Raw genomic sequence first — 14,113 nt, 5'->3', positions numbered from 1 at the left:
TAATCTGGGATGAGAGGACAACAAGAGAGGGATAGAGAAACTAACTATAAAGAAGAGAAACCATGTTTTTAGCGAAGAGAGGCGTGAGAAAACGTCAGAATGAGAATGAAGTAAAGGAGATGAGCTAAAGGTAAAGGAGAAGTAGCAAAGGTTGAAAGAAGGGGAGAGAGGACAAGGAGGCAAAACGAGACGTAGAAAACAGTTTTATGCGCAAAAGTAGAGAGGAGCGGAGCACGACGGATGAGAGAAAGACGAGTGCAAGAAAAGTCTTGAGTTACAATACAGCCACGTCACACCGTGCCCGTAGACGTCGTTCGTGCTTCCCCTCCATGGTTTCGCGACTCTTCAACCCCTTTGCACAGCCTCTTGTTACACGGTTACCCTGCCCTTCCCTCTTTAAGGCTTCGTTTAGGATGGGGTTACCGGTCGTTACGGCCAGTTTCGAGGGTACTCTTTGCACGCGTACGACACGAAACACGGACCCGTGTACGCTAAGTAGGAGCATCAAAAGAAGAAAAGCCTCTTTCGCATGGTTCTCTGCTTTCTAACTTGGTCTCTTTCTTTGGTTTCTGCTCTATTCCCTCCTCGTTATCCTCTCTTTTGTAGAGAGATTAAAATCGTCGCTAATAAACTAAGCGAATGCTCGTCGTCGTTGAGACGTAGTCGACGAGTGGAAAAGCATTAGCGAACGAACACCGACGGCGAAACATTGGCGAGGATCGGTTCGAAAAAGTTGCAAACTTTTTCAAGGCGAGCACAGATCGTTCGAAACAAAGACGAATCGGTTTATCTTTCTCTCTCGTTCTCTCTCTCTTCCCTGCATGTTTGAGAACACAGAGGCGCAGAGATCGAATCTTCGCGGACGTAAAATGTCAGGGAAGCATAGGTATGTCGTTAGCAAAATGAGAAACAATGTTCGCCGAAGCACGTTGTACCGGTAACTAGTTGAAGCGCACAAAGAGGATCTTTCGTTAACGGACAGACAAAGGAAGAGAGGGATGGGATAGAGACGAACGGACAAACAGACGCGCGCCGACGCACACTGATGTACAGCAAGGGATGGACGAGCAAATGGACGAACACGGAACGCGAGAGACGCGATATGTAAAGCGATACGAAGACTAGCAAGCGTCCCATGTATGTTCCACGAGATCGTGAAGCTACGTCCTTACTGAAGCAACAACGAGGAACTTCCTGTTGATATTCCACGTTTTCTGAAAATGTTGTCCTGATTGTTATTCAATGTTCCTTCATTTTTCTTCACATTTCTATGTAGTAATTCTATCCGGCAACAAAAGTTGCAGCTTCTTGCTTATTTCCGTTTGGAGCGAACGAAAGCAAAGAGAAATAAAATAAAATAAAATAAAATAAAATAAAATGGAATGAAATAAAATAAAAATCAAATAGAAATGAAAAAAACATGGCAATACATGACACTTCAAAGTGTTTTTATTGCTAGGAATAAATACCTACTTCAGCAATGTCGGTGTGGACGCAATGTTTCCGCAAGTTGATATGTATTTGTTGGATAGATACGTGTTTGGAACATGCAGCAATAACAGGCAACAAAAAGTTGCTTGTTATTGCTTCAATGAAAGCGCAGCTTAAGACTTTGTCTTAAGGATAATTATCACGACCCTCGATCTTCCTCACAAAAATCGGAGGAAAAAAAAGATGGACAAAAACGTGGAATCACGCAACGACGATGAATGTATAATTAACGAAAAGTAGATGTTCGTATAAAATAGTTTACCATTAGCGTGTCGACGTTTGCGCTCGGTCATTATTTGATGGCCGTCTCGCAATGCGAATACACGGTGAATCGAGTGGCGCGGCGCATTGCGACAGTTTGTCGAGAACTAGCTAGCAGATATATGTGTGTATGTAAATCGTCCAGGAATAACGTACACAAATCTCTCTTTCCTTTCTGTTGCGTTTATCATCGGTCTATATATTTAATACTTATCCTGACATTGCTGTCATTCTTGCATGGGATTGTAGAATATAGAATGATACTACAAAGACTATAAGTGGCATTTTTTAACAAAAGTGTTCTCAGAAGAAAGACAGGCTTATACGACGGCCAATATCGGCAAATATAGATGGAGGAAATGAAAATTAATCTTTCTACATATAAATAAAAAATTTTACAATCCTAAGCCTCGATACAATATAAATAGATATGTAAATAAGGAAAATAAAAAAATATTTCCATTTTTTCATTACCCAAATTTACTTAACCTTTTCCAAATGCCCTAACACTTATGATAAAGAATATGCATAGCATTGATATACATAGAACTGTGTGCACACGTGCGTATCAAGAATTCACGATTCGGCAGATACATAGTATTGTAGGAACAAATATGGAAGTCAAGAAGCTCGGGATTCTTCGCCGTCGATAATTATCGATCGTTAAGTGTTATCGATCGTTGATAGATGGAATGTTTGCCGTGTTTGGTTAAATTTTCATGCGAGTCGAATTGCTGGAAGATCGAAAGAAGGGATAAAGTATGGAAAGGGTGAGAGACGAGGTGTGCCGTGCTGGTGCCATGCCGATGTCGGCGAAATCGCATCCGGGGTTAAAGGTGTTGGTGGTAGGCGCTGCTCGCGGTAACTCGATGGCAAACGCGCGTCGGTGTACGGAAAAGGATCAATGAGCAGGTTCAATAACCTGAAATCCACTTGACGTCCGACTACCTATTGGTACGAACGACTGCGTCGTTTCAACAACCAAAATAGATATTCATTTTCCAAGAGTGCTATTTTCCCAGCCAGACACAAATCCAATACCGGTGATTTAAGTGGTTAGCTCGGGTCAAAGACCTGGGGAAAAGTACATGCTCGAATGACTCGCGACTTTTCGCCGAAATCGTATTAAAAATTATCCAAACGATAATTAAAGCCGCTTTGATACGTATAACTGCGGACGAAAGACAGGGAAAGGAAGTAGTAGAAGCGAGGAAATGGGGGGTTCGTTCCGTTCGTTGTACCGTATTATAGCTGGGAACTATACGTATAGCTAGATCATAAAATCATCGGGAAGCTAAAGTTTATACATTACGAGTGTTGAAATATAAATGGTGGCTCGTGAAAGTATTTGAACATCTAATAAAGAATTTTTATGAATATATTGTGTACGTTATATGAAACGTTTTGAAATGTCATTGACGCTTTAATAAGAATCGACTAACGTGACTATATTGGTAAAATTTAAAAAGCATTGTGAAAAAATGTATGTATGTACAAATTGCAAGATACATATTTCATATTTATAGAAGGCTTCTACATGAATACTTTCTCGAGCAACTGTAATTAATTGAACACATTTTTGGATAAATAAAATTACCCTTACTTAAGTTATTCTTTCAGAGCTGTGCGATATCAACGCAGAGGCTTCATTAAAAAATATACGTTGTAATTTGTAACAATTACAAATTAATTGTTATTAATGCAACAATAAGGAGACAATTTCAATATTTAAAAATTGTATTTACTAAAAAATTACTAGGAATTATAGTTATTACGAATTTATAGCATGTTTGTTAGTTTAGTTTTGATGGATATTGTGTTTGCTTTTGTCGTAGTAAGTGGTGAGAAAAGTTTTAGCGTCCACACGCGATAAGTTAAAATAATAAATAATTTGACACACAGTTACGTACATCATTGAATGTGTCTGCTGCATGAGCTTTTAAGGAAAAATTTCAGACGTGACGATTGCACAGTTGGCGGTATATTTTGGAAGGCAAAGGGAAGAAAAGGAAGATGGAACTTGTGTCGCAACTCAGGCGCGAACTCAGGTCGAGGTAAGTGGGACAAAAGGAAAGAGGAGGGAGGCCAAGTGGGACCGACCAACAGAAGCCGAGGAAGATTTTGCAAGAAAAGCCAAGAGAACGCGTCCTTCTTGTCGAACTAAACCGACGAAAAAAAGAAGCGCTGATGGAACTACCATTTTCCGTGAAAAACGATCGAATTTCATTGCGAGTCGACTTTTTGATCGGCAGAGTTTTCCTGCACAATAATTTACTAACTACAAATATTAGTGAATTTACAAATAACATATTAAAGGTTATAAACTTTTTTTTATCATTCTACAACAAGAGACCATCTTCCGGTAATTTGGGTAAACCAATAAAAACCAGCACAAATCGATCAAAATCAAATCACTTTTTTTCTAACAAATACAGAGATAGCGCTATGTCCGAATATTAATGTAAGTAAACTGTATTGATACTAATAACAATCTGTAGTTTGTAATTTGTGAAATATCATGAATAATATTAGTTCAATCTTGTGAGGCACACAATCTGAACGAATCTTAGAAAGCACAAATCGACTATGGTTATCGACACTCGATGCAAGCAAGTATCGATCAGTACCGTTCAAAGCGGAAGAAAACAATCGAAGAAAAGCTTAACCTCGATGTCACAGTGTCACGATTACTATACGTGGAAAGAATAATCAGTTCCTGTGTTAATCGACTGAATCAGGATTCGATCGATCGAAACTAGAAAGATTACGATAATATCAGTAAAGTAAAGGACTAAAATTTGAAGAAAATAGAAACGAAGATTGTAAAAAATGGATAATGAGCTACAAGACGAATATGAGGATATCACGTTTTGTCATCGAATAACCATATTTCCTCCTTTGATACGCAACGCAATCGTAATAAAGCCTATTTCACAGTGTTTCGGATACAAATTTATCACTTGGGCAAAATTATTCCATTTAATGACTATCGTGTTCATAATGTGGATGGGTTGGGCGGTTTTATATTTTATACTGGGCGACACGATGTTACCGACAAACGACGGTTTCGGTTTATACACTCTCGCGTTATTCTCAGCCTGGCTCGGCTGGAGCTTGTCATCAATTCCTTACTTAAGAATTCCACCGGTGTTCGGCATGCTAGTCGCCGGTATAATAGTTCGCAATTCTGGACTTTACAATATTCACGAGGAACTCGGTGCAGTGACAACCTCTAAGATCAGAACATTTTGCCTAACCTTTATCATGATACGCGCTGGACTTCAGCTGTCAACTACCAGTTTGGGAAAACATACGATTTTCATAATGATGCTGGCCATCATTCCTTCCTCGATCGAAGTGCTCGTTCTCTCTATATGTTGCAGATACATTCTGTCCTATCACTGGGACTGGTCCTTTATGGCTGGGTGAGTGATCAGTCTAAAACAAGACAATATCTTTTTCTTTTTTACCAGATACCTGGCACAGCCATGTTTTACAAATTACGATATATTTATACATCGTTAATTTTCATATCCTATTTTTATTAAACAGAAAATGAGCAATTAACGGTGTGTGTTTTGTTATGTGTATAATAAAGACTCGCATTTATTAATACGTACAAATATTGATGAACGCAATCGATGTCAGTGTCAGCGATGTGCACATAGTAAGAATCGTATATGCATGTCACAACGGAGTAATTAAATAAAATCTTGTCCCAAACTAAATTAGTTCACTATGAAATTATAGCATGCTAGAATATGCAAAATGATTTTGAGTTGGTTTTTTTATTGGTTTACACAAATTACTGGAAAGTGAAACTGCTTTCTCATTGCAGAAAATCCCTCTTAATTGAAATACAATATTACAAAGTATATTATATTTTACCAAATACGGTTCTGCTAGAAATATGCCCTTTTTCCCTCTTCGCGCCACGTTGCCCGTTTACTTGTAGATTACCGACTATTTTTCATTTCTATTATCAACTTATATTTGTGCAAAGAACAATACTCGGCTGTATGTCGCCAGTGTTAATCATGAACTCTATCCTGGCTTTGGCTGAACATGGTTATGGCGAAGACCATGGGCTCGCTACGATTCTTTCCACTGCTGCCTGTATCGACGTTGTGCATGTTATCTCCCTGTTCACGATTTGCTACTCGTTCGTCTTCGCCAACGGTATGATCGTATAATTTAAGAATTATCTTTGTAAGAATTATGTTTGTATAATAACATCAATTCGATATACGCAATGAAATTCTCTTCTTCTTTACGTGCCTATATTTTTCGCGTCTTTTGATCACCATTTTCATTAATTTTAACATTCACGTCTGTTATGAAGGCGAATTTTCGTCTGCAATAAATGATCGATAATTATAATTGTTTTTCAGACGAGGATAGAAGCAAATGGTGGTATTACATATTATCCATTGGTATTCGCGATTCGATATTGGGCATTATGGCAGGAACTTTTCTAGGTATCTGCTTCATATTTATCCCTCATCGTAGCCACGTGAGTATCCTTTCTTTCACTTTCCTTCCCCTCTCCCTGTTCCTCTATCGGTGTTCAACGAATTAGAAAAACGCCAACTGGTATCGAATAATCTGCTTGGTGCTTGGCTCTTTGATGTGCACAACAGCAACTGCTAAAATGACCATCTCTGGTGGAGGATACCTCGCCAGTTTAGTCATGTCGTTCGTCAGCATGGTTGGTTGGAGAATTTTGTCTGTTTCTTTCGACGTAAGTGTTCCGTCTTCTTTTCATTACACTCGCCTACTCATAGCTCATAAGTAGAGTAAAATAAGTATTTAGTTTCTTCGATGAAACATGCACGAACCAAAAATTACAGTTATTCTTGAAATTTTTGTGAGAAATTTCCTTAGCAAAAACGTGATTTTGATTTAAACAGAAGGCAGTTCTTTTTTTTTTTTTTTAATTATTTATTTGGATTTTACAATTTGTCCAGAAGGACATTTGGTAAAGTATTATATCTAGATGGAGGTGAATAAAAAAAGAAAAACAAAATAAAATATAGCATGTGGGTGGCTACCCCCAGCGGGGTACCATCGTCGTGTTTGCTAGGTTATATCCTTTGTGATAAACAGAAGGTAGTGATCACTAAATCCTCAACCAAACTCTTCAAAAAACTAAATGATTAAGAAAAGATAATTTTTAAACATTCTGGTTACAAATAAACGTAATAAAGGATTAAAATGTTTTTTATTACCAATAACCATCATCGATGATAGAACTTTTTTCTTGTTACATCCCGCGATCCAACCACATGTTCTCGTCCATCCTTCGCACAAGATGATCGGCAGCTGTGTAAACATACTTGCTCGGACCCGCAATAATCCCAAGGAACCGTTAATTGCCGTCATACGATTTTGCATTTTTTCCTTTACTGTAGAGACTCTTAACTGCCACAATACATCTTTCAAGTCGGAACGTTCCGTGGGGCTATTGTTCATTACGGTAAAACATGGGATAAGCGAGTTTTCCCATATATGATGTTCGAAGGCCATTTCTACCCGCGAGCGACCGTTGGTGGGGGGCGGTCAGCTCCCATCACTAATTTTCCTTCTAGACATCACTGTCAAAGAAAATCACTTGCTATTAACTCTTCGATCAGAAGACACATCGCTGAAAACACTTCAACGTCTCTCGCAAACACTTATATTCTTCAAAAGTTATTGGAAATAAAAATTATATTTAAACTTTTAACTCAGTGTTACTATCATTCAAACCAGCCCTATTATCTTAACCAAAATAGGGGATCGGCTGATTCGTGGCGTCGATTATCATATCAAGACAACAATTTACGACTCTCTTTGACGCGTTATACTGTGAACGGAGATGCTCCCCGCGAAAGGGTCGAACATTTCTGGTTACCAATAACCATTGTTATGTAACATCAACTATACCTCGATCTACATCAGAGACCGGGCCGCGCTTCGGAACCGATGGGCTGATGATAGAAATAAAGATGCGGCTGCACTCGGCGACAGTGTATGTCGGCGAGGCGAAGTGCTTAATGAACCCTCAATATCCCAACGGTCCTTTTGCCGAATATTCGAGAACGGCTAACAAACGCGTGGATAGTGGGGATATTGAGGGATGACAAAGAAAGAAACAAATCAGTTTTTAAAGGTGGAAGTGTAAGAGCTTCAGTCTTAAAAAGACGCTCCCAGAGTTCGGAAGTCAAGTGTAAACCAAGTGTGAAGAAATAAATTCTGTCTTTGTATTTCTTTATTTTCGTTTTTTATCTTTTATTTTACGTCTTCGATTTTTCCTTCCTTTTTTTTATTATTTTACGTGACAGTTACGTCGCGAGGCTTAGTATGGATTGTGTTTCTAACCGTCTCTCGCGGTCCTCCAGCGTCATATACGAATTTCCCACTATGGGGGACGGCAGCAATGAGTCACATAAGCAAAATAGAAGTGGAGCAAGCAAAAATTTTAAGGACAATAGTTAACACTCCATGGTACGTCAGAAATGAAGACCTACGAAAAGATCTAAAAATTCCAACAGTCAAAGAGGAAATCGCTAGATACGCAAAAAAGTACAAAGAAAGACTTGCAGCACACCCAAACCAGCTGGTTGCTGAAACAAATAAAACCAAAATAGAAAGAAGACTGAAGAGGAAGCATCCCGCAGACCTCGCAATAGAGATGCAATAGGCAACCTAGAAGATGGAACCCCGCTGGGGGTAACCATCCACATGCTATATTTTTATTCTTGAAGCTATAATATTTTACCAAATGTCCTTCTGGACAAATTGTAAAAATTTAAACAAATAATCAATAAAAAAATATACGAATCGTCTTATCTTCCCGATGGAACATACAATGTATCGACGAGCTCATGGTTGCCGCCCGGCCGCGAGTTCCAGAAACGTCGATTTCGGTCCGTTCTTTAATTTCACAAAGAAGTTGGCATACGTGATCATTGGCGCGAGCGGTAGCGTGATCCGAGCGCGGTGGGGGTCGTCTCCCCGAGAGGACAAGGAATTTATCCTAGGGCAGTTAGTCTTTTTTCAGAAATCATACCGCATACATCTTAACACGTTCGTCGCCACGTCGCACATATCTATGCGACGGGTATACTACCGTGGGGGCCCCGTCACCAAATAATGGTGACGCTCTTCTTGTTCGAGTTAATTAATTAAATATACGATATTATATATAGGATATACAACATAAAAATATTAAAAACACATTATACCATACTTTTTATTAATTTACATTCTGAATAATATATTACATCATCCTATATCGTATGGTATTCGTTAAAACATTCCAAACACATTTGGGGTGATTTTGGGCACTTCGAAAAATAGTTAGACTCCGTTATCACTACTCTTCTCGTTTTCAAATATATTTTCACGCTGTTTACTGAACATTTTGACGATGAAAAAATCACCGATGTACGTCTCACAAGTATGCTTCTCGACTAAATGAAAGATCTGAGATATCTGCCATGAGATCCCTCGGAATACTCTAGCTGGATAGTTTATCGCTTTCTCCATTTCAGAAATAAATAATCTTTTCTTTATAATGAATCGAAGGGGATAAACAATGATTTGGAGGTGATAAACAATGAATCGAATACGATAAACGATGAATTCCTGCTTGTCGCTCTATTTACGTTCTGCGTACCGGCTGTCGGATTTGGGCCCCGCAGAAAACTTAGCCGAATCACGCTGGGTGACGAACGTGTTAAGCCCTGACGAACAAAGTCGCTTAGAATATCGAAAAATATCAAAAGTCAAGTTCTCGGTGCTCTGCCCATCAAATCGATCAACCTTCGGGTCAATCAATTATTGTACTTTCCGGTACGACGAAGTCAAACAATATCTGTGGACGCAATAAGTATTGTAGGCTGGTTAAATAAATAGATATAGATTATATAACTGTGGATTCCAGTTATATTCAAAACCAAACACCCCTATTATCCCAAAAGAAATAAGGGGATCGTGGTGTCGATTCGTTTAATCGTAACGGGAATTTACAACTCCCGTTGACGCGCTTCAACGCTACCGCGTCTCCCCGCGACTGGACGAAAATACAACCATTATTGTTTATTTTCAGCCATCGTTAATTTTGATTTTAACATTGCTTTAATAATGATTAGTACTATCTAGACTTAGACGAAAGTCACCTCTATTCGTTTGTTATACAAGGTGAGAGACATTTAAATCGGAACATCTAAATATATTTTATTAATAGTCATGTGGAAAAGCTCTAAAGGTCAAGAAAGTTATACTATTTAGAGGGGTATATGTAGATGATATGATAGATGAAATTTCTTTTGGATATATTTAATATATAGATTAATAGATCCATTTCGACACTCTCTATAAGAAGGTATTAACCTGTAGGAGTTATTGGTAACAAAAGAAAATGTACTGTCATCAATAATGATTAGCAGTAACAAAGAAAAATTCCGTCGTGAAAAATGTTTATCAATAAGCAAAAAAGAATTCTGTCACGATTAATGGTTATCGACGACAACAACATTTCTCTTTTACGTAATGATTATAGGCAAACAAAAGAGAAATTCTCTTGTCTATAATAAGTTATCGGTAACCAAAGGAAAATTCTTTCATCGATAACGGTTATCGGTAACTGAAAACATTTTGATGATCTGTAACAGTTATTCGTAATCAAAATCAGTTAAACTAATCTACTAATTCTTATACTGTAACTTTTAGTCGTATTGGTTATAAATAAAGATTAGTAAATATGGACGCAGACTTTGTGACTGATCGTATTAAAACACGTTCGTATGAATTCAGACGACGTCCTTTCGACGAGTGACGCATACACTTTGGCAGCTGGTTCAACCGATTTTGGTCGGAGTCATTGGTGCTGACATTGAATTTGTGAATTGGTCTGTATCCAGATTCGGACTCTATATATCATGTATTCTGATCGGATTGATGGTAAGTTTTTAATTAAATATGTTCAAACTTTATTTTCTTGAAAATGATGCCTTGAATGCAAAAATTTTATTCCACGTTTTTTACACATCTTTGCGTGTTCATAGAATAATCAATCACCTGTCGATTGTTTACTCATACCTAATAATCGATAGCTAGCCAAATTCATATACGCCAAACGAATTTTCAAAGTCGGTTTTCTCAAAAACAAAACCTCTAATGGAAACAATTTATCTGATATTTTCGATTTGTTATTTTCATGTAGAATCACTCTCTTGTATACATACATTTTTTTTTATTTATTTATTTGGATTTTTTATAATTTGTGCAGAAGGACATTTGGTAAAGTATTATATCTAGATGGAAGTGAATAAAAAAAAAAAAAAACAAAAATAAAATATAGCATGTGGGTGGCTACCCCTAGCGGGGTACCATCGTCGTGTTTGCTAGGTTATATCCTTTGTGAGGTCTGTTGGGTGTTTCCTTTTTAGCCTTCTTTCAATTGTATACATACATGAAAGTTTTTTTACGATAAATGTTGAAATATTTTCGAGAATCACTGTATATGTATTACCGAAAATTGCAAATTAATTTTAACTCGTTTCTTTCTTGTTATATTCGTCTCCTTCGTTATACACGACGAACACAGGGAAGAAGTGCCGCCACTTATTTGGCGACCTGGCGTACTCCATTGACGTGGAAAGAACGATTGTTCGTAGTGGTTTGTTGGCTACCGAAGGGTACCATACAGGTATGCGTTCTTCATCATGTGGTAAAAGAAAATCATGCAGCCTTGGCTACGCTAGTTCTTTCGCTATAACTTTGGCTAGAGCCATTAAAACAGTTTCTGTTTATATATCTATAATATTTAGTTTATATATTTCGTAATATTATTATTATTGGCAGTAACGTAGGAAAAAGCTACTTACTCTCTTACTGCTAGAATTGACTTTGACGACATATTTCAAGGTCATCAAAATCGATGAGATGTGTCCTATTTTATACACTTAAACATCTCGGACTTTTTTTTAGGTTAGCCAAATAACATTGAATTAACAAATAATCAGTGAATTAAACTAATAATCGAATTAATATACCAATGATCGATTTTCCAAACAATCAGAGACAACGATCCAATAGTTACAAGCAGATAACCTTACGAAATGAAAAAGTATTATATATATATGTCGAGTTCTCATCATGATTAGGTTAGGAGTATGTAATGAATCTTCACTGGAATTAGCCATAGTTATTATACAATCGAGGTAATGTGATTAGTACAAGTGTGAGTATTACAGAATTGACAAGTAACCGCGGTGATTAGACACTAATGACGATGGTCTTAGGTTCGATAACGAATCCACGGTCAACGGGATAGCATAATGTATTTTCCTCCAAAGTCTAAGTCTGACTCTTTGTTAGAAACGTGAAGTATCCACTGATCGTAAAGACGTTGTTTTACTCGCTGATGAGATCGCACAAGAGAATGTGTTTTCCGCCGCGGTGATGCTGCAGAGGAAAACTATGATGGGGTGTGTCTAAGGGCACGAGATCATCGGATTCGTCGAGGAAGACCTTCGCTCGGAAAGTGAGGGAAATGGACGTTGCTGTTAAATGGTTAATTTTTATGTTGGTGGTTAAAAAAGGATGCTAGCCGCCCTTGAGAGAAAGTTGCTAGCGGGAAGCGTCATTTGTAAGAAAAGCAGATTTCCCGTACCTTCTCGTAGTGGGTGGTGAATTTAAGGATTGTTAGAATGAAGACTGTTTGTCCGTTTGAAGGACCTTTGTTAACTAAATCCTAAGATTTATAGCGGGTCCTCGGGCTAGCTGAACATGTCCTATGGAGATGCATCGACATCTGGTAATCACCGTGCCCGAAGAATGGGGTCTGTGTGTGGCGAGTCTCGGGGCAGAAACCATTGGAATGTTTACCGTCGAATGCCGCTACAACTATTTCCTTTTAAAAGTTCATCCCGTGACCGCGGTTACGTTCAGCGACTAGTTGTCGCCTCGAGCCCAAGCTCATTATCGCAAATCTCGGACAATTATAATTGGATTAACTTATAAAGATTAAAGTATTGGGGATTTTCTAAAGAATTCCAAAGGAAAGGCCCGGTGTCCTTTCATCTCCGACATATACATATACATATAGAATCTCCTTGACTTCGCTTATACTTTGAGGTTAGGTGCATGTAACCTCGATTACGAGAAAACGAGATTCATCGATTCTTCGAATTTTAAGGCAGCTTTGGGACCGATGGCATACGAACACTTGCGGAATGGAGATGAATCTGAGGAACTCCAAATGGCTATGGACATCGTGAAAGTATCCGTGGTTACCATTTTATTTCTATCGCCGATCGGAGCCAGTTTGATTAGCTATACTGGGCCAATTCTCCTTGTTCAAACTACCGTCGAGCAACGTCAAAGAGATCGCGAGTTGAGCTATTTGCGAATCCTCTCCTTTCTACCCATGTCAGAACAGATCCATCAACAGAACCCCTGATGCTCTGAAGTCCTCATCTTCTGCATACTAGAACCGATCGATCGCTCTCGCTTAGACGTTCTCAAGCTCGACGACTAACCGATCGACTAACCGAGTGCTCTTGATATCATCTTCGTGGGAAATCACCGGCGCTTACCGCAGACAACGAGTTTACTCAGTTTATTGAGTTTACCACGCGCTACAGTTTTCACAGGCAAACGCATCACCTCCATTTGATGTTATCCTTTTTAATTTACCATCTTCTGCCTTGTACTTGTATAGGAGGATGGTCTGCTGTAAATTTGTTATTCTTTTCATTATTATTTAATTGATTTTAATAAAATAAATATTTTACTTCATCAAATTTTATAGTCGTATCGTTATAAATTGGAGATTATAAATTTTTAATAATTATAAATTCTTTCTTTAAGAAAACTAAAGAGTAGAAAGACGCTGAGGAATTGAAGTTTACTCTTTTTCGAAATCTTTCTACTCGATTTTTCTATCACTCCAACTCATGTATTCTTAGTTATTTCTGCTATTTTTGTTTGATTTATTTAAGCTTCTTCCGAGTATATTTTATAGAACAATTTATAATAAATAATTCTATTATATAATATACAATCTAATATAATATAATATACTTTGTCAGGAGATTGTTGTTACATTTGCAACTGTATTCTGCTGATTTTTCTGTAATCAATACAAAGATATCAATTTATTTTTGGTACTTAATTAAACTTTCAAATAATTTCTGATTTAAAAAAGTAACATATCGCAGATAATTGTATTTAATTGAATGCAAATCATTAAATAACAATTAAGGAACAGCAACTCAATAATCAATTCAAATAAATTGTTACTATTTAGAATTAGATCAAAATTACCTTCAAACACTGTAGAAATACATAATAATGATATCTAATATTTCAA

The 14,113-nt window shown here is 37.6% G+C and overlaps 1 protein-coding gene across 1 annotated transcript; it reads left to right on the top strand.

Moving 5' to 3' along the window:
• Positions 1 to 4,014: 4,014 nt before the first annotated feature.
• On the top strand, positions 4,015 to 13,544 carry LOC139994771 (sodium/hydrogen exchanger 9B1). The gene is made up of 7 exons (XM_072017711.1): positions 4,015 to 5,177; positions 5,756 to 5,931; positions 6,144 to 6,265; positions 6,332 to 6,493; positions 10,552 to 10,698; positions 11,345 to 11,446; positions 12,938 to 13,544. Exons 1-7 carry the CDS (start codon positions 4,582 to 4,584, stop codon positions 13,199 to 13,201), a joined length of 1,569 nt encoding a protein of 522 aa, XP_071873812.1. The 5' UTR covers positions 4,015 to 4,581; the 3' UTR covers positions 13,202 to 13,544.
• The last annotated feature ends 569 nt before the right edge of the window (positions 13,545 to 14,113 follow it).

Source organism: Bombus fervidus, chromosome 15 (assembly GCF_041682495.2).
Source record: "Bombus fervidus isolate BK054 chromosome 15, iyBomFerv1, whole genome shotgun sequence".
Lineage (NCBI taxonomy): Eukaryota > Metazoa > Arthropoda > Insecta > Hymenoptera > Apidae > Bombus > Bombus fervidus.
The sequence above is the reverse complement of the archived record's forward strand: the minus strand, read 5'-3'. Positions and strand labels throughout refer to the sequence as shown.

Bases quoted from the DNA above. Each gene is read 5' to 3' on its own strand.
- LOC139994771 (XM_072017711.1), top strand. From the start codon at position 4,582: ATGGATAATGAGCTACAAGACGAATATGAGGATATCACGTTTTGTCAT. The intron at 5,932-6,143 runs GTATGATCGTAT...ATTGTTTTTCAG, and splicing joins CTCGTTCGTCTTCGCCAACG to ACGAGGATAGAAGCAAATGG. The intron at 11,447-12,937 runs GTATGCGTTCTT...TCGAATTTTAAG, and splicing joins TACCGAAGGGTACCATACAG to GCAGCTTTGGGACCGATGGC.